This window comes from Phocoena sinus, chromosome 8 (assembly GCF_008692025.1).
Source record: "Phocoena sinus isolate mPhoSin1 chromosome 8, mPhoSin1.pri, whole genome shotgun sequence".
Lineage (NCBI taxonomy): Eukaryota > Metazoa > Chordata > Mammalia > Artiodactyla > Phocoenidae > Phocoena > Phocoena sinus.
This window is the reverse complement of record NC_045770.1, coordinates 96,788,453-96,808,494: the sequence shown is the minus strand read 5'-3', so window position 1 is coordinate 96,808,494 and position 20,042 is coordinate 96,788,453. Positions and strand designations below refer to the sequence as shown.

General features: G+C 52.5%; 1 protein-coding gene across 7 annotated transcripts; it reads left to right on the top strand.

Annotated features, from left to right (window-relative positions):
* Positions 1 to 85: 85 nt before the first annotated feature.
* Positions 86 to 19,429, top strand: ARHGAP1 (Rho GTPase activating protein 1). Of its 7 annotated transcripts, XR_004350927.1 has the most exons (15): positions 104 to 216; positions 818 to 894; positions 3,752 to 3,933; positions 4,152 to 4,247; positions 10,934 to 11,021; positions 15,045 to 15,176; positions 15,552 to 15,638; positions 15,839 to 15,937; positions 16,309 to 16,416; positions 16,496 to 16,572; positions 16,746 to 16,823; positions 17,197 to 17,325; positions 17,509 to 17,612; positions 17,758 to 19,077; positions 19,190 to 19,429. XR_004350927.1 is itself a non-coding variant. In XM_032638730.1 (14 exons), the coding sequence occupies exons 3-14, from the start codon at positions 3,801 to 3,803 to the stop codon at positions 17,926 to 17,928; spliced, it is 1,302 nt and encodes a 433-aa protein (XP_032494621.1). In that variant the 5' UTR covers positions 104 to 216; positions 818 to 894; positions 3,752 to 3,800; the 3' UTR covers positions 17,929 to 19,429. The 7 variants fall into 7 exon arrangements, 5 of the variants coding, with proteins under 5 accessions (XP_032494622.1, XP_032494623.1, XP_032494621.1 ...); XR_004350928.1 differs by lacking the exon at positions 818 to 894 and having other exon boundaries at positions 86 to 216; XM_032638730.1 differs by having other exon boundaries at positions 17,758 to 19,429.
* The last annotated feature ends 613 nt before the right edge of the window (positions 19,430 to 20,042 follow it).

Here is a 20,042-nt window from a genome sequence, read left to right as displayed (position 1 = left end):
CCTCCAGGCGGGAACGTAAGCGGGCTCGTAAGGAAGTGGGCGGGGCTCCTGCGAAGGCCATGTTTGGACCGGGCAGTGGGTCGGAAGTAGGTCGGAGGTGTGGCGGAAGTGGCTGGGGAGTGAAGCGACAGGGAGGGGGTGGTTCCCATTCGACCGCGTAGCCGGATGTTTGCCTGTCCTTGACAGGCGTGGCAGAGGGAGCGGTGCCCCACCACGGTGAGCTGCTGGGCGCGGGGTCTCCCTGGGAGGTGGTGGGGGAGGGAAAGGGACTGGCCTGGTCTTCGGAAGGGATGGGATCCGGATGGGGAGGATCCGACCGGAACCGAGGAAGGGAGCAAGGGTGGAATGGGCCCTGGGAACCTGGCCTTCCTGCTGCGGGGATTCGGCCCGCCTCGAGGGTCTGAAGTGAGAGGACTTTGCTTCCTTGCTGCCTTCTTCCTGGCCTCCTCGCTCGCTGTCATTGAGCAAGCTCGTGGGAAGGGGAAGTCTCCCTGGTCCGATCTGGGGAAGAACTAAGACCAAGATATTTGGGGGAAGTATTCCACCTTTGCCACTTATTAGGCCACACTTTCATATCTATTTCTTAATCTGTGAAATGGGATAATTACACCCAATCCGGGTTTTGTAAACCATGAAGCTCTATGCAAATATGATTGTAGTTAAAAGTTTTGCTGTTGTTTTGTGGGATTTGCATTTTCACAATTCTGGAGCCCCAACTAGGAGGGCGATCCCCAGGCCAGAGAATACGATTTTAAGTTGTTATTTCAGTTGTCCATGGAGGAGATTAAAAGAGAAGCTTTACTTTGCCCTTTTGCAGAACTTTGAGAATCTCTTGAATGACAGTCCATTAGAGAAGTATCGAGGGATTGACCTGCACAAAGCGACCACCTTAAGGTAGACGTGGATTAAAATCTTGACCTTGCTGTATGATCCTAAGCAACTTGCTTACTTTTTCTGGTGCTCGGCTTCTCAAACTGTAAAATGGGTTTAGTAATACATACCTCACTGGTGCTGTTGTGAAAAGATAATTTGTATCCAGTTCATGGTGGTTGGTTCCCTTTTAGGATACAAATTGATTTGTTCAGTCATTCAGCAAATGACTGAGCATCAACTCTGTGTCAGATGTAATTTTGAGGAGGCAGGGTTTCTTAAATGGGAAAGAGGGCCTGTGAACCCCTTAAAATTTCATGCAAGATTTCATGCATGTGCTGATTTTTCTTATGGAAAAAGTCCATAAATTTCTCCAGAATTTCAGAGAGCTCTAGGACTTCCCAAAGGTTAACATGCCTCCCTAAAGTGATTCTTGAAGATTATTGTAAAGGTAGAGATTTTACCAACTGAGAAGGGAAAAACTAATCTGACAATAAGGATTATTTTGCAGAGTGGAGCAGGACTTGTAAGTGACAGGAGTCTTAGGCAGCTAGGATGCTTCATTTCTACTACTTCATGTTACAATTGCCCTGTACTAGCTTCCCTCCCCCTCCCACTGAGTGGGAGCTGAGCTTCTGGGCTCACAGAGGGCAACAGCTGTGGGTTGGAGGGTAGTGAGGGAGGCTAGGCTGGTTGGGAGGTGGAAACAACTGTGATTAGTTGGGCTGGAAAAGGAGTTTATGGGGTGGGGGAGGGGTCAGTTCTGGAAAAACTGACAAAATAGAAGAGTTACTGGAAGAGGTGGAGTTCAAGCTCATCTCCCTTTTAGAGAGTGTCCCTCTCCCTCCCTCACGCATACTTCAACTCCCAGCTGTTCCTTCTAATCCCGTTGTTCACTTCAGCACAAGTAATTTAGAATGCTGGAGAATTATATTTCTGGGAGGAGCCTTCACTTCTGTAGATGAGGAAATTTAGGCCTAGATAGGAAAAGGACTTGCTCAGCATCTTTGCGACTCAGTCAGGACTATAATCCAGTTCTCCATGTATCTCATCCCATGTTTTTTTCACTGCATCAAGCACCCACTCTGTGCAGAAAGACTTCTCTGGAACTGCTGTGGGCAGGGCTGAAGGAGCTCTTGGTGCCTGGGCAGTAACCAAAAAGAAGGGATGGAGAGAAGGCTCAGGCCTGGGGAGGGTTACTGTGAGCTAAATTCTGTCCCTGTTACCTGACCAGGGGCCCCTTTGGGGGAGCCCTCACAGCTTCCTGGTTGAATATGGGGAGGAGCTTATAGCTGAATCAGGTGTGGATTTCTCAAGACTGAGGGCTGCTTGGAATGGGGAGCTGGGGTGAGGGGTACAGCAGCACTCGCTGGGAGATATGCATTCCCAAACAATAGAGAACGTCTTTCTCTCTGTTTGTGGTAAGGGACTTGTATTTTGGTAGTGAGCAGTGAATAAGGGTAGCAGATAAGGCCAGAGGAGAGGAAGGGGAAGAGAAATAAGTGGGGTTTTTTGGGGTTTTTTTCCTGGCTGTTTGGCGGCTCAGTTTTGGCTCAGGAGCTTCAAACAGCTTTTGCTGCTGAATCTGTGTGGTTGCCCTGGTAACAGGGTAGTTGTTGCTAGGTTGTTGCTAAGTAAGTAAGTAGGGAGCTGCCGGTTTGCCATCCGGACGGAGTCTTTGCTGTGATGTGCGCAGGCGGTTGTCACATCGCTCAGAGGTGTTCAGGATCTGGAGCTGGGCCCACAGTTCTCCTCTCTTCTCCCTACCCACGCCTGGGTCTTGTCTGTGCTCCTTATCTGCCCTGCTGATTCTGTGACCATATATGTCATTTTTTGAGGCCGCAGGAATGCACTGGACTTAGAGCAGCCTCTTTGGGGTTGGATGAGTGGGTTGAATTGAAACTCCCGCCCTCACACATATGGTGAGCTTGTGAAGGGAGAGGGATTGGCTTCCGGTTAGGGCTGAGGGCAGAAGGTGCCTCCTCCAGGCTGCACTCAGCCACATCCATGAGGCCACACCCCAGACCTGGGCAAACCCAGTTGCAGAGTTGGCTCCTCTCCCTCCCCGCATGCAACAGCTGTTGTTCTGTTTTCCACCTCCTGGATCTCTGGACTCTGGGTGTCATGGGCTTCCTCCTTGCCCACCTGTACCCCCCAGTCCTTAAGGTGGTCTGTTGATCTTTCCCACCTTGAAACTAGTGTCAGGAGCTCCCCCCAGAGTAGATTGGGCTTGGGAGCCTCCAGATTGTCACAGTGACTGGCAGGAAGATTCCATTTCCTGCTCCTCATTCCTGTCCTGGGGCAAACCCAGCTGGGCCCCTTGGCCATGGCCTTTCTTTTTTAGGTCTTATGGTCTCTGGCTACCTCATCTTCCCTGGGGCAGGAGTGACGGATGGAGTAGCCAGGGCCACAGCTGACCTTTTTCAGGCAGGGGTTTGGAGCAGCCCTGTGCTCCTTAGATTCTTGCAATATCTCTTCCCCATCACTGCTGGGGCCTGGGAAGCTTCTGTGCTCTATGACCCTGGAGGAGAGGGGCATGGCCCTTGAACCTCTGCAGTTGGGACTGCTCGACTGAACCAGCTGGGTGGTGGGCAGTGCAGGGCCTGGCACCACTCTTCCTTATGCAGCTGGAGGGCCTGAAGGCAGGCACTGAGTTGTGCCATCCTGTGCCCCAGCTGCCTTTTCTGGCACCATGCCAGAAAAGTGTGGAGCCAGGAAAGCCAGGAGGAGCTACATGGAGCTCTTGGCAGGGATGAGGAGTGTTGAGGAACAGGGACAAGGGAGCTCGGAGGAGGAAAGAGTGGGAGCAGGAGGGCTTGCTGTAGAAGTTATGGGTGAAAATATTGTGTCACTGACCTGCCAACTCCCTCCTGTCCCCCAGGGTTCTCTTCAGGTTCTGCAGCGTGAAGCTGTGGGGCAGAGGCTCGGCCATGGACCCACTCTCAGAGCTGCAGGACGACCTGACTTTGGATGACGCCAGCCAGGCTCTGAACCAGCTGAAGCTAGCCTCCATTGATGAGAAGAACTGGCCCTCAGACGAAATGCCCGACTTTCCCAAGTCAGGTGGGTACGGCTGGATCTCAGCAGCCATAAGCACCTGAGAAGGGAAGACCCCCTTCCTGTGGAAGACCCCAGGAGGACAGGATGTGGGCAAACAGACCAGCCCCAGGGTGGGGCTGGGAGCACAAGCCTTACTGGGAGGAGGGCCAAAGAGCATGAATCTCAGGGAGAAAATTGTGCCAGACCCCCAGATGATCCCCTGATTTTGCTGTGTTCCTCAGATGACTCCAAAAGCAGCTCCCCGGAACCTGTCACACACCTGAAGTGGGATGACCCTTACTACGACATTGCCCGGCACCAGATTGTGGAGGTGGCAGGTGAGCACACCCAGCCTTGCACCTTTTCCCTCACAGTCTGCATCCCTGGCTTAAGGAAGCCAGGCCCTCCTGCCTTAGGGGAAGGGGCTGCAGGGGAGGGGCCGCTCTGACCCCTGACCCTGGGGCTATTGAGGCTCCATGTGTCATTCGTTAAAAATACAGACTTGATTGTGATGGCCACTTGGTCTGTTCACCTGCAACCACATCCTGACCTGTGACCTCAGCATCTCCACTGGCAGATGGCGTGTGGGAGGCACTGTGAAAGCCCTGGGTTTGATTTCCAGCTCTGCAGTCTGAGCCCATTCCTTCCTCACAGGATTGCTGAGAGGATGACAATGGTGAACGTATATCAGGACCTAGCCCACAGCCAGAACGTAGTTGGCCCTCAATAAGTGTTCATTCAACTCCCTTCCCTTTGCCCTCAGGTCAGCTTTTCTTCCCCATCAGTTATTGGGGAGCAGGGAGGTGCCAGTCCCTCCGGGGAAACCGTACCTCCAAGGAAGTCTAGAATGGCAGAGCCTCCTTCCAGAAGTTAGGAGGCACATGACTCCTGGAGCATCAGGTTCCCTGCAGATGTGCTACCCTGCTACGAATGAGCGCGGAGCCCCCCTTGGGTCTTGGCCTCAGTGAGCTCCCGCCCTCCTGTTCATAATGCAGGACCCAGAAGCCTCCAGGAGCAACCGAGGTAGCAGAGATGTTGATGACCTGGTTTCTGCCTATAGGGTCCTAGTGCTAGACGAAGAAATTGGAATTGTAGGATCCTTTGTCTCTTCTTCAGCTGTAAGCAAGGATGGCAGCACGGCCCTGCCCTGAGGCATTGGGGTGGGCAAGGAGAGCCAGGTAGCTTGTGGCCCCTGGAACCCTGAGTGGTGCTGGCTGAGGGGGCCCTGGAGGCATTCGGCCATAGGGAAGCAGCAGGGAGCTCCGTCTCTCCTGAATGCTGTGCTCAGGGAGGGATGGGGCAGTTGAGAGGGTTGTTCCTAATGTCAAGGTGTTTCCTTGACATCTGTGTTCCTGATGCCTGCCCTGGTCTGGATTGGAGGACTTGGCTATGGCCTCTGTCACCCCTACAGAAGCAAGGCTGAGAGTTCTTTTTTGGCCTGGTCCTGCCATGAGTACAGGAGAGTCACCTGAAGGCTCAGAACTTTCCTCACTCCTAGAGATGGACCTGACTGGGGCATGGGGATGTCTGATGTGAAGGAGTCTCTCTGCTGACATCCTCCTGGCTATGTGACCAAGTCACAAGGCAGAGCAGGGAAGACTGCCCCCATCCCCACCAGGTGACCCCTGCAAGCAGAGCTGCAATATGTTTCTGTCTCTCCAGGGTGCGATGAGCCTGAGGGGGCCCAGCCAGGTAGGTGTGTAGGTGTGTCCCTGGCTCTCTGTGCTTGGCCTCTCTGGGCTGTGGATCAAGAAGGGCTCTTGGTGGAGGCCAGGTGGATCCAGCTTAATTGCAGCCCCACTCCAGGGAGCTGGGAGCTGGGAGCTGGCGGTACTTGGGAGCTGGAAATAGCAGGGGATTTATGGGAGGTTTGACAGGGTGGGGACTGTGTGGGGAGCCCACACATCCAGAGCCCAAAGGGAAAGGAGCTCCAGGGGAGGGGGGGTCTTGTCCATGGGGGTCGTGGGGCTGGCTGTAAGCAATGGCCGGGCTCAAGTGCTGGCTCAGGGCCCCTCTGGTGGGGTGTCCCCCATGTGTGTGCCTCTCTGACTGCTGAGAAGAGTTTGGATTGGCACTGCCAGAGCAAGAGTTGTTTGATGAGGCTATGGTGACTTCCTGGGAGGCCAGTTTCCTGGCCTTGGAAACCAGAGAAAGAGCCCACGTTGGAAGGAAGGGTGTGTTATGTCCCCAACTCCTCCGTAGCCTCTGTTCTCCCTTGCTGGCAGTAGCTGTCATGCTCCACGGTCAAACCTGACTGGTCCACATGGGTTCTTTCCAGTGGTGTGCTGGTAAAGGTTTAATAGTCTGCCCTCCAGAAAGAAAAAAAAGAAAAGGTTATTATTTGTAACATGTGCAATTTCTAACTACAAATAGCAGATTTCTGGCCACCAACGATGATGTCAGCTGGCTTGCACTATTCCTGACAATTTCACATTTTAACCAATGTGCCCCAGCCCCCCACCTCCCATCTCCTTGGTTGGCCTGCTCTCAGGTCACGGGAGGGTGCTGGTCTGGCGAGTCCCAGAACGCCTGCTGGAGGAGCTGCTCTGTTGCTGATTAATACCCAGGTTCCCCTGGGAAGTTCCTGATCCGTATCTTGGGAATGCAGAGGTTTCATTCTCTGGCGGCTGGTCTTTTCCTGGTGCTTTCAACAAACGCTATGCCTCCTTTTTGAGCCCTCTCCCTCAGTGTTCTGGAGCCACCAGTGCTGCCAGCTCCTTCTTTCCCTTCTTTTTCCAGGGTAAATCTGTTTGAATCTTCTGAGATGAGGAGGGGACTCCCAGGCCTTTATACACATGCTTCTTGTAGGAGCCATTACCCTGCCTGCTGGCAAATGCCCGAGCCACTCAAGGACTTGGGCAGTGGGACTCCACTCCAGGGAGGAGAGGACGGGCTAAGCCCTGGGGTTGACCATGTCTTGTTCTTTGCTAGTCTGGGAGTCTTGCCATCCAGTCCCTCTCTGAGCCCCCTCCTTTGTCCCCCATCCCCATCCTGACTTTACTTGGCATGCATTTATAAAACACCTACTTTGGGAACAAGTCCAGTACTCAGCACTGAGGATTTTTTTTTTTTTAATATTTATTTATGCCTGCGTCAGGTCTTAGTTGAAGCACGCGGGATCTTTCATTGAGGCGCGTGGGCTTCTCTCTAGTTGTGGCGCATGGGCTCCAGAGCACGTGGGCTGTGTAGTTTGTGGCATGCAGGCTCTCTAGTTGAGGTGCGCGAGCTCAGTAGTTGTGGCGCATGGGCTTAGTTGCCCAGTGGCATGTGGGATCTTAGTTCCCCGACCAGGGATCGAACCCACATCCCCTGCGTTGGAAGGTGGATTCTTAACCACTGGACCACCAGGGAAGTCCCCAGCATTGAGGATTCATTGAGGAACAATGCACATTCCCTCCTTCAAGGAGCATACAGTCCAGGGAAGCAGTTCTTGAAACTGGTCAGGAGTCCTCCTTGAAAATATGAAAGGTGTGGACCTCTTCTCCAGAAAACACGTGCACGTGCTTGTAATATTTTTTATATAACATCATGACATTGGTGGATGCCCATTGATGGAAACCTGGTTGAGAACCCAAGTTCCTGTTTACAAGTTGCTGGGGCAGCTGAGCGGTGGAACTACAGGCCTCTGGCCTCTCACCTCAGTTGCTTGCTTAACCAGTTACCCCTCTTTAAATACCAGAGCCTTGTGAGCTCAGACTTTCTGCTCTGCCTAAGTCCTCAAATCTGCCGGCCAATGAGGGCTGCCTTACTGTTGGAGGGCAGTGATGAAGAGAATCTTTTAGAATCCTCCATGCTCCTCCCAGCATTTTCCGCTATACCCTGGGCGTTTCCTCTGCTTAGAGGGGAGTAGACAGATGATGTCCCTCCGCCCCAAAGGCTCATAATAGAAGGCCCAGGGGTTTCTGAAGCTCCAGATTGTCCACGAGGGTGGGCTGGGCAGTCTAACCCTTCATCCCTGCCCACTGCCAGTCTGCTCTTTCTTCTGTCAAAGCCTATGGGAAGTGAATCAGAGCAGGCCACAGAGCCACCCCCAACTGGCCTGGAAGGAACCCAGCACCTCAGGATCTGGTCCAGGGTGTGGAGGGGAACAGGTGACACCTGGTCTTTCAAAATAGACCTGCTGCTGGATGGAGCTACACCGTCTCCTCCTCAGACATACCTGCAGAGGGTTCTCTGCTTGTTAAGTCTGGAGAAATTCTGCCCCAGGCTTTGGGAAGCTGTCCAAAGCAGTCTCATATCCCAGATAACATGGTGAGCAAACTCAGAAATAGAACCGTGCATACCATGTAATGCCGACCTGTGACAGGCTACCAGCGTTTATTGAATACCTGCCACGTTGCTGGGCTCTGGACCATCTGGACATTTAAAGATGGACAAGACAGTCCCTGTCTTTGAGCTGCTCACAGCCACTAGAGGAGACAGACACATAAATAGTTATACAGGAGAGTCAGTGTTGTGACAGAGACGGGTGATGGTTCATGCTGGGAGCTATGAAACGGGACAGCTAACCTGCCTGCGGGGAGGAGGAGGGGACACAGGCTTCTGGGAGATTATGCCTGGGATGAGTCTTAAGGATTCAAAGGAGTTAGCCTAGAGGAGGGGAGCAGAATTGCCTAGAGGAAGTCTGTCTGGCATGAGAGACAGAGGCTAAAGCCACCTGCTGCAGACTGGGCCAAAGGTGTGCATGGTGTGAGCCTGCAGAGGGGGTTGGTGGGGCCAAGCCTCAAAGTCCTGTGAGCCTTTCTAAGGGGCTTTTATACAGCTTGGGGTGGGGTTCAGGAAGAAAGGAGTCAAGGCAGGAGAGTCAAGGGGGGGTAGATGTTTCTAATTCTCCAAGGCTAGAAGCTGGGGCAGTTTAGAAAGGAGAATGGAGCCTCTCTCTGGGCTTGGTGGGCCAGGCCTCAGACCCTGACCCAGGAAATTCTTGGAGGGTCCTGGCTAGGACCTTTGGCTAGGGCCAGCAGAGACTAGGCAGTGTTCTGGGTGGAGATGGAATCACTGGAGGGGTTGATCCAGAGGCTGGACACAGTGGGAGACTGCTGGGAGTGAGGCAATAGCTCAGGCCAGAGCACCAGGCTGGGCCACCAGCAGGGACTGGGGCCATGCTGCCCACATTCCAGAAGCCTTCCTCAGCCCCTCCAATGAGTCTTGCCCCAGCCCTTGAGAAAAGGGTCAGAGCCTTGGCAACCACTTTGGAAAAGCACTGAGTCCTGGGTTAAGTCACTCACTGACCAAGAAGGATCATCAGGATCATGGTTTATTTAACATGGAGAAGACACTCAGCAAGTTGTTGGGGAATCCCTGAATCCTCAGAGGTGGAAGGAGGACAGACTGTGTGGGCTGTGTAAGTGGTCTTTTTATTTGCCTCTGAAGCAGTGGGGATTAGGCAAGAATGACTCTGGAGAGGTGTGAGGGTAAAGATAAAGGGAAGGGCCCTGGGACATGGGGGAGTGGGGACCAGGCCTTGTCCCCATCGAGCTGTGCTTAGAGTCCCTGGTTCACACTGACCCTGGAAGAGCATCTCACCTTGGGAGGCTGTGGCATATGTCTCAGGAGCTCCCCAGCTTCATGACAAAGCCAGATGGTCAGACCATGAAATAGTGACTAGTTTTGGACAGACATCCCTCAGTGGTTACACTCAAATGAGCACCTTCCCAAAGTGTTACAAACTCCTCTCTACTCCATGTTTTTTAGAATATCCTTAATGAGAAAGGAATGATTTTTAGAAATGTCCGGAGGTCAATCAACTGTGGCAAATAATTCTGGCAGTAAAATCAGAAAGTGTTGTTAGTAGTCAAAAACAAGACATGACTGTTAAGTAATCAGACTGATTTCCTCATTGGCCTCAGGCTTTCTGAGAAGGTACCTTCAAGAAGTTTTTCAAATACAGGCTGCTCACAGGAGATGCTTCTGGAATAGGTATGGAGTTTTAAGATGATGTATGGCAAGATAACAGTTGCTTTGGCGGGTGTGACTTTTTTTGTTTTCTTAGTTATGGTGAAATTTATATAACATAAAATTAACCATTTTAGGGGCTTCCCTGGTGGCGCAGTGGTTAAGAATCCGCCTGCCAATGCAGGGGACACGGGTTCAAGCCCTGGCCTGGGAAGATCCCACATGCCACGGAGCAACTAAGCCCGTGTGCCACAACTACTGAGCCTGTGCTCTAGAGTCCGCGAGCCACAACTACTGAGCCTGCGTGCCACAACTACTGAAGCCCGCGCGCCTAGAACCCATGCTCCGCAACAAGAGAAGCCACCACAATAAGAAGCCTGCGCACCGCAACGAAGAGTAGCCCCCGCTCACCGCAACCAGAGAAAGCCCGTGCACAGCAACAAAGACCCAACACAGCCAAAAAAAAAAAATTAACCATTTTAAAGTGTATACTTTGGTGGTAGTTAGTACATTCACAATGTTGAACAACCACCACCTCTATCTAGTTCCATCATTTCATCCATTTCATCCATAGTTTCACCCATACCAACCCCCATAACCATAAGCATCAATCCCTATTCTCCCTTCCTCCCAGCACCTATAACCACTAATTTGCTTTCTTTTGTTACAGATTTACCTATATAGCTCATATAAATGGAACCAAACAATATGTAGCCTTTTATGTCCAGCTTCTTTCACTTAGCATCATGTTTTCAAGGTTCATTCACAATGTAGCGTGTATCAGTACTCCATTCCTTTTTATAGCCAATAGTCCATTGCATGGATACACCACATTTTCTTCATCTACCCATCCATTGATGGACATTTGGGTTGTTTGTGCCAGGCATGACTTTTTAAGAAGTCATGTTATTTTTTTGTGCCCCAACTCTGTAGCCCTGAGACCACCTGTCCCTCTTTCTTCAGTGACACACCCTTGAGTGCAGGCACCTGCCCAGAGGTCTGTCCGCATGGGCCACTCTGGCCCCAACGCTAAATGGTACAGTCTCCAGGCCTGGCCCCTTTCAGATCCTCACCTGACTTCTCTTGGCTTATTGTTCACCCACTGTGCTCCACCTTTCTCCACACCTAGGAGATGACAAGTATGGGCGGAAGATCATTGTGTTTAGTGCCTGCCGAATGCCCCCGAGCCACCAGCTGGACCATAGCAAGCTCCTGGGGTGAGTACCCATGGGGAAGTGATGGAACCCGTGCTCAGATCCCCACTACAGCCTGGAGCCATTTTCCTTACTGTCCCTTCCTGCCCCGGGGGTACCAAGCCACCTCCCTCAAGGCCTCCCCTCTTCTTCTGAGGGATATTGGGAGCACTGGGCTAGGTGTCAGAACTGGTTTCTAGTCCTGGAAACCATCTGTGTGACCTTGGAAAGTGTGTTCATCTCTTTACCTCTTTTTCTTCACTCTTCTTGGGGAATAATAATACAGCCCTTGGTCCTCATAGGAGTGAGATACTGCATTTGAAAATGCTTTGAAAAGTAAAATACTGTCCAAATGTGAGGACTGATTATGATAACGATATGGTGCACTTCTGAGGCAGTTGCGGTTGTTCATCATTTACATGAATAATTAGTGTTATTTTGTGCCAAATCTGGTGCCAACAACTTCTGTACCTATCCAGGTTCTAATAGCTAAATACAGGTAATAGCTGTTTGGTCTAGAAATCTGATGCAAGTCCAAAGGCTGATTGAAAGCAGGAGTTTGACAGACTGTGTTCTGATAAGTGTTCATCGTTGAGCCACCACTAGGCCAGTGCTGGGTCCACAGCAGGTGCGGGATCCCTGGAGGCAGAGCCATAACTGACTTCCTCCTGAGGCTCCTCAGTGTGTGTACAGTTTCCATCTTGCACTCCTTTCCTGACACTTTAAAGCACTTCCTGCAATTGCAAATGTCTGCCCCGCCCTTACCAGCTCTTTGGGATCCTGAATGGTTGTGTGTGTGGAGGGGCTGGTGTGGGGGTGGGGACAGTCCGGGGCTACAGCAACAGAAGGGGAGGGCCTGACTGCAGAGCCCGTGCAGTCCTGTGAGCCAGGGCCAGGCCCGAGTCTCTCCAGCTTTGTGTGAATGCTTTCTCTCTGGTCTCCTGAGCCCTCCTCCCACTGCTCCTCCACCGTGCAGGCAGGCAGAGCCTTCTCCAGGCCCGTCATGTGGCCCAGCCAGGAACAGGCCAAGAAGCCCAGCCTGAGGGTGGCTGAGTCACCTGTCCCCCTTTCTGGGTTTATTGTCACAGCATCTGACAAGGCAGGTGACAGACTCCTGGCCAGATTATGGGCTGAGTGGGAGGAGGTCAGAGGAGGTGGATGGGAAAGCACCCAGCTTTCAGGAGAGAGCGTGCTGAGCGAGGCTGCCTCCACTCTGGGGCTTCATCTCCTTCGGGAAGCCCTCTGTCACCCATCCTGTCCATCCTCCACTCCTTCCCAGTGGGATCTCCCCGCCACCACCTGGCCGGGCAGGGAGGTGCTTTCATCATGCATCAGTCCTGTCATCTTATTTTCAGTCAGATTATCTCAGACCTGGCTTTTCCCAGCTGTCCAGCCAGATCTGGGGGGTTGAAATAGAAAGTGCCTGAAGCTTGGATGCAGAAGACCAGTTAAACTTCAACTCTGCCTCCTACTAGCTGTGTGCTTGGGGTCAGGTCTCTCCTGAGCCCTGTGAAATGCCATTGTATTCATTTGTAAAGTATCACAGATTTCAAGAATGTAGAACAATGTAGATAGCTATTAAGAAAAAATACAGCAATAAATAAAGTCTCCCATAAACCCACCACCCAGAGAGAAAACCACTGTTAACATTTTAGTGTATTCACTTCCCATTTTTTTCTATAACATATACAGAACTCTATAGTCAGTTTTGTATCTTACATAATGTTTTTATATTCTGAGCATTAAACATTCTTCAAGGATATCCTTTCAAAAAATTTTGACATATGTGTATCCAGAAAAGTGAACACATTATGTATACTACTTGATGAATTTTCAAAAACGAAATACACCCATGTCATCCACACCTACAAACTTCCCTTTGCTCTTCCAGGCAGTACCCCAAAGGGTAACCACTGTTCTCACATCCAACTTCACAGATTGGTTCTGTCTGCAGAAACATCCTGTGAGGTATTCTATTTATAGATCTCCTGTGATTTATTTAACCAACATTCTGTTCTTGGACACTTACTTTGCTGCTCATTTTTTCCCCCCATTATAAAACAGGCTATAATGAACAGCCTTTTACAAAAACATTTCTGTTCATCTTTGATTAGTTCCTTGGGATAAATTCCTGGACATATTTTTATCAGGTCAGAGTATGAACATTTTATAGCTTCTGATAAACATCACTTTATTGACCTCCAAAAGGTCATAACATTCATCAAAGGATGAGTGTATTTTCACTACAACTTTTGCTATTTTATTTATTTATTTTTATTTATTTTTTGCGTGGCATGCGGGATCTTAGTTCCCCAACCAGGGATCGAACTCATGCCCCCTGCAGTGGAAGCACAGAGTCTTAACTGCTGGACCACCAAGGAAGTCCCTAACTTTTGCTATTTTATAGTTGCAAAATGCCATTCTTTTATGTGACAGCTCTTTTCAAACTGCAAAGTGCTCAATGTGTGTAAGGGGTAAATTACTGTATAGTGATAATGATGGGAATCAAGATAATAAATCCAGCATAAGACACCTCACATGTCCACCAGTGCTGGCACCCATGGACCAATGTTTAGGTTAGCCTCTCTGGGATAGGTCAGGTTGTGTCTGGGCACTTAGTCACATCCTTGGGCACTTCCCAAGGCTCCTTCCCGGGCTTCCCTGGTGGCTCAGTGGTTAAGAATCCACCTGCCAGTGCAGGGGGCACGGGTTGGAGCCCTGGTCCAGGAAGATCCCACATGCCGCAGAGCAACTAAGCCTGTGCGCCACAACTACTGAGCCTGCCCTGTAGAGCCCGTGAGCCACAACTACTGAGCCCATGTGCCACAACTGCTGAAGCCCACGAGCCACAACTACTGAGCCCGTGAGCCACAACTACTGAAGCCTGCACGCCTAGAGCCCATGCTCCGCAACAAGAAAAGCCCCCATAATGAGAAGCCCGCACACCGCAGTGAAGAGTAGCCCCCACTCACCGCAACTAGAGAAAGCCAGCGCACAAAACTGAAGACCCAACACAGCCAAAAATAAATTAACTAATTAAATAAATTTAAACAAAAGCCGTCAGATTTCTAATTAATAACTGTAAGCTTTCCAAATCATTAAAAAAAAATAAAAAAGGCTCCTTTCCTCTTTTCCCTCCTCCCCTCCTTTCCCTCCTCCCCTTGGAAGCCCTTAGCATTCCTGCATGCCCAGCCTCCCAGCCTGGAGTGGTGTTCCTGCTGGGGCCTGGGAGCTGTTGGCCAACCAGAGAGGGTTTTCCACTGGGCTCCTCTCCCTTTCTGGAATTCATGTTCACTCAATTTATACTTCTCCACCTCAGGTGGGCCCAACACCCGTATGTGTGTTTGTGTTGGGTGGTAGGTATTGTGTTGTGAGCATAGGGAACTTGAGGTGTGGGTCTTTGGTCCACAGAACGTCCAGTGACTGGAGCAGGGGAGAGGACCCTCTGACCACCCTGATCCCCTTTCGTGGGCACAGTGTTCTACAGACAGCGCTGGGAGTGTAAAAGGCAGAGCTGTCCCATGATCAACAAGGCGAAACTTGGAGTTAGTTCACCTCCAGTCTCCACCACAAGCTGTGTGACCTCAGAGAAGCACTTGACCTCTCTCAGCCTCACTGCCCTCGCTCGTAAGAAGGGGATAGTATTGGCCTCCATTATAATGAGGAAGGCACGAGATATTGCATACAAAGTGCTTGGTAGACACTAAGCTTAATACTGGTAAATGGTGACTGTCATCATTACTGTTGACTCAGGGCAATCCTGTGAGTGAAATGTTATTCCCATTTTTACTGCAGGTATGTGAGATGGCTCCAGTTAGAGTCCTGGTCTCCTGACTCCTAGTCAGTGCTCAAACCTGAGATCTGCTGCTGTTCTTATTATTCCTCCACGCAGCCCAGCCACTACCTCGTTCCTCCTCCACCCCAACATGGTGACTGATGCAGCCAGAACAGACAGGGCAGGAGAGGGGATTCCTGGGGCACTGGTTCTGTCTTAATGGGGCCCCATTTGCATACAGGGCAGGCCTGAGGGGGGCTCATCTCTTACAGATACCTGAAGCACACCCTGGACCAGTATGTGGAGAGTGACTACACGCTGCTCTACCTGCACCATGGCCTGACCAGCGACAACAAGCCCTCCCTCAGCTGGCTCCGGGACGCCTACCGGGAGTTTGACCGCAAGTGGGTTAGGGCCTCGGAGGAGCTCCAGGGCCCGGGGGCCAGCAGCTCTGCCGGTTCTGGGCTGCCCTCTGCTTGGGCAGGAACGTATTCCATGCCAGGGGAGGCGGGTCCCCCCTACCTGGGTAAACTAAACACAAAGAGTCTCAAGTTGGAATGGCCTGGGCTTAAATCCCAGTTTCTCTGCTTACTCGCTCTGTGACCTTTCATCTTACTTAACCTCTCTGAGCCCGTTTCCTAATCTGTAAAATAGGGCAACAATGGCACTTACCTCAAAGGCTTACTATGAGTCATCAAATCAGTAACTGTACATTAAGAGCTTAGCTCTGTGCCTCTCCTACCATGCCCACTCCTGAGTTCCCCGTTCTGCCTCTGCAGGTACAAGAAGAACATCAAGGCTCTGTACATTGTGCACCCCACCATGTTCATCAAGACCCTGCTCGTCCTCTTCAAGCCCATCATTAGGTGAGTGGGCCCAGGGCGGGGCACTCGTCTCTTGTGCTTCCCCTTGAACTGTGAAGCAGATACCTGAGGAAGCCAAGCATCCTGGGGACCGACCACTTTGGGGCTAGGCCTCAGTCTGATCTGGGTGGGCTGCTGAGGAGAAAGTGGAGGCCTGCTGAAGCGGGCCTACCCTGGACCCATACCCTTTCTTCCATCGGCAGCTTCAAGTTTGGGCAGAAGATCTTCTATGTGAATTACCTGAGTGAGCTGAGCGAGCATGTGAAGCTGGAGCAACTGGGGATCCCTCGCCAAGTGCTCAAGTGAGACCGCGGTGGGGGCTGTGTGTGCCCACCGGGCACACTGTCCACATATATCATGTTTGTGGGGGTAGGATGTGCCGGCCAAGGGGAGAAGCAGCCTCGACAGTGCCAGGATACACAGGGGAAGCAGATGTGATGAGTAAGGGGCAGCACATGGGGTCAGACAGAGCAAGTCCAGATCCCGTATCTGTCACTGAAAAGCTCTGTAACTGAATCTCTTTAAAGTCTTCACTTCTGTGTAAAGCTGGGTTGGTGGGAGGACTGAATGAGGTTATCCATGTAAGATAGCACAGTAAGTGCCTGAAAAAAAGAGTTGCCATAGTGACTGCAGAACCAGGTAGGGGCCCTGACCCTCCCCGCTGCTTCCCCAGGTATGATGACTTCCTCAAATCCACCCAGAAGAGCCCTGCGACAGCCCCCAAGCCCATGCCACCACGGCCCCCTCTGCCCAACCAGCAGTTCGGGGTCTCCTTGCAGCAGTGAGTATGCGAAAGGTGGGCGGGGCTGGCACCTGGGGACCAGGAGGACTGCAAACCCGTCACTGCGTTGTGCCCACAGCCTCCGGGAGAAGAACCCAGAGCAGGAGCCCATTCCGCTCGTGCTGCGGGAGACCGTTGCCTACCTACAGGCCCACGGTGAGTGCCAGGGAGCCCTCTCCCCTCGGGAAGCCGCTGGGCAGGGCTGGGCAAGGTCCCACGTGCGCCAGCACCCACACTGACCCTGACCAGGACCCCAAGACACAGAATGGGTGGGGAGTCTGCACGTTGCCCCAGAGCTCTGAGACTCACCAGGCCCCACTGTTTCCCAGCTCTCACCACTGAGGGGATTTTCCGGAGGTCGGCCAACACCCAAGTTGTACGGGAAGTGCAACAGAAGTACAACATGGGTGAGTGGGCCCAGGGGTGTGTCGGAGCCCAGAGGGCCAGTACAGATCGTGTGTGCGCACACGTGTGTGTGTGTGAGTTTTCTGTGGCATTTGGTATGATTACATGTGTCTCACTCCTGCCTGGTTGTCCCAGGCCTACTTTCTCATAGGTCAGGCTTCTGGAGCCTGGGTTCAGGGTCATTCAGAGGCGAGGAATAACTGTGGTGTGTGCTCGGGGGCCCCACTCCCCAGATGGCCTGACCCTGTGCCCCCTGTCCCAGTGGGAGGAGGAGGCTTGTGGCCAAGGGTGAAGTCAGGCTGTGGGGCCTGCTTGGCCTCCGGATTGGCTGCTGGTCTCCAGGCTCGGCCCAGCTCCTCCCCTCCCCACCCCCAGGGCTGCCTGTGGACTTTGACCAGTACAATGAGTTGCACCTGCCAGCGGTCATTCTCAAGACCTTCCTCCGGGAGCTTCCTGAGCCCCTGCTCACCTTTGACCTCTACTCCCACGTTGTGGGCTTCCTCAGTGAGTGCCCCTCTCCCCTTTCTCCAGCTTCTGCAGGGTGGGGTTGCAGCTGGACTCAGAGCAGGCAGATTTGGCCTGTCCTTCAAGGAAAGTCTGGTTGGGTCTTCCCCCTAGCCTCATGACAGGGCTTCCCGAACCAGTCCAGCCATGGGCCCCTGTGACCTGGGCCCCCCTTCCTCATAGACATTGATGAGAGCCAGAGAGTGGAGGCCACGCTGCAGGCCTTCCAGATGCTGCCCGAGGAGAACTACCTGGTGCTGCGTTTCCTCACTGCCTTCCTGGTGCAGGTGAGACCTCGGCCTGGGCCTCTACCGCTTACCTGGAGGAGAGAGGGAGGAGGAGTTGCCGTGGCTGCTGCTCCTGGGCGTGGTTGCCAGGCGTGGGAGGCGGCATCTGTGGCTTCCTGCTGCAGCCCCCTGATTCCTTCCACAGATTTCTGCCCTCTGTGACCAGAACAAGATGACCAACACTAACCTGGCTGTTGTCTTCGGCCCTAACCTGCTGTGGGCCAAGGATGCTGCCATCACCCTCAAGGCCATTAATCCCATCAATACCTTCACCAAGTTCCTCCTGGATCATCAAGGGGAGCTGTTTCAGCCCTGACTCCAAGGGGCTCTGAGCCCAGCCCCTGCCCCACTCGCCCCCTTCTCTGATAGCCCCGGTTTGGACTCTTCCTCTTGGCTTCAGCCTTACGGGAGCCCAGGGCTCCTGCCCAGAAAGGGGCTGTGAGCCCCCTGGAGACAGAAGCTGGAGCCAGTCAACTGGACAGCTCCTCCTCCCCTCCTGTCCAGCCCACCTCACCAGCCCCAGAGGCCTCGCTGTAACCACAAGACATTTTTCTTCGCCTTATACCTCTCACTGCCTCTTTGGATCCCTGGCTCCCGCCGGGCTCTGCAGAGCTGGCCTTGCTCTTCAGGCAGGAGGACTGGGCCCAGCAACAGCTTGCTTACCTGCTTTCTCCTGCCTCTTCCCCTGGCAACTGGAGATGCCAAAATCACTGCCGGCTGGGATGGTAGCTGGGGCTGGTCCTCCCCTTCCCGACTGCTGGGGAATGAAAGGCTGAGCTGGCCTGGGCTGGCCCTGCTGTGACTCCTCCCTGTCTGGGTGAAGGCCTGGTTGCAAGCACCCTGTTCCTGTCCTCCCCTCTGGTGGCTCAGCCTCTGGTATTTACACAGTTAACGAATGACAGCCTGGAGTCCTATGTCTGCCTTCTCTTCCACACATCCTGGGTCAGCCTTTCCCAAGTGGTACTGCCCCCAGGGTGTCTTAGCCCCCTGGTTCTGCCAGGACTGGCAGCTTGGATGATAGGGCTGAGTCCCAGCATCCATTCAAAATAGACACCCCACTCACCCCTGAGAGCCTCCTAGTGTCTGGTCAGACCACTGACAACCAGTCCCTGCCCACTCCACCCCCCATGCCTTGCCTCCCCTCCCTTCCTACTTGGACAGATCCTTAGGCATGTCTGTTGTGGAGTCACACCGGTCCCTGCTCTGGCCAGGGGTGATTCAGTGCCTCAGGATCTGGGGTGGCTCCTTCCTCCAGTTTTGGACTCCTGGAGGGGCTGGGTAGAGATTTTGCTAATTAGATTGGCCCCTGCCAGGTAAGTTCTAGCAACCTCCCCTTGGACCCTGATGATGATGGATATCCCTCTTTCCAGCTGTCCCTTCCTGGTGAACTACCTTCCTGTAGCCCTGGCCAGAGCCTGTACTGTGGCGGTCCTCATTGACCAGTCCTGCCCCATCTGCGAGCCGGGTGTGGCCTGGGCCTGACCTCACTGGGCTCTTTTCCCAGGACACTAGCATGTCAGGAGTCCCAAGGCCTGGTGTGGCTGCTATCAGTCCCTGTGTCTCCAGGCCAGGCCCAGGCTTCTGATTTCTGCCTGCCTTCCTTTGTATCAGGTGTTGCTCAGAGCCCCATTTACTGGGGAGCCTTGTGGGTCTATTTGGTCTCTCCCCTATCCACCCCCAACTGGTCTTTACCTGGGGGTGGGGGGACTTGTACAGTGAATCAAGTATTCACATTCACAATGACTTCCTTGGCACCAATCATGTATTTCACCTTTGCACTTTTTATACTTCAATAAAAATGGAGATGGAAAACTGCCCATCTGGCTGATAAGGAAGTGGGCATGGAGGCTCATAACTGGGTGGGAGGTGTGGTATGGCTGCGGAAGAAGAGCAGATAGGGCTTCAGGAAGTCCCCTCCCCAGTCAATCTGACCCCTTCCTCATCCTGCTCACTTGTGAGCCGGTATGAAGCCAGCTTTCTGACCATATTCCAGGCTTAGAAGTGTGAACAGTCCCCTTCCTTTTTGCACCTATACATTCCAACTGGCCATCAAGTGCTATATCCTAAAACCAGGACCTCTCTCCCCGAAACAGAACAGACTGTGGTGGACCACAGCACAAGCTTTAGAGTGAGACCAGGGTTTGAATCCTAGTTCCATCACTCACAACCAGCTCTAACTGGTAATTGTCATGTAACTGGTCCCATGTCCGAGACTGTTACTTCATTTCTCTGAAGATCAGACACACAGTCGTCCCTATGTGTGGGGGACTGGTTCCAGCCACCTGACCCCGTCACCAAAATCCAAGGATGCTCAAGTCCCTTCTATCAAGTGGTGTAGTATTTGCAACATAACCTACACACATCCTCTCTTTACATCATCTCTAGATTACTTATAATACCTAATACAATGGAAATGCCATGTAAATAGTT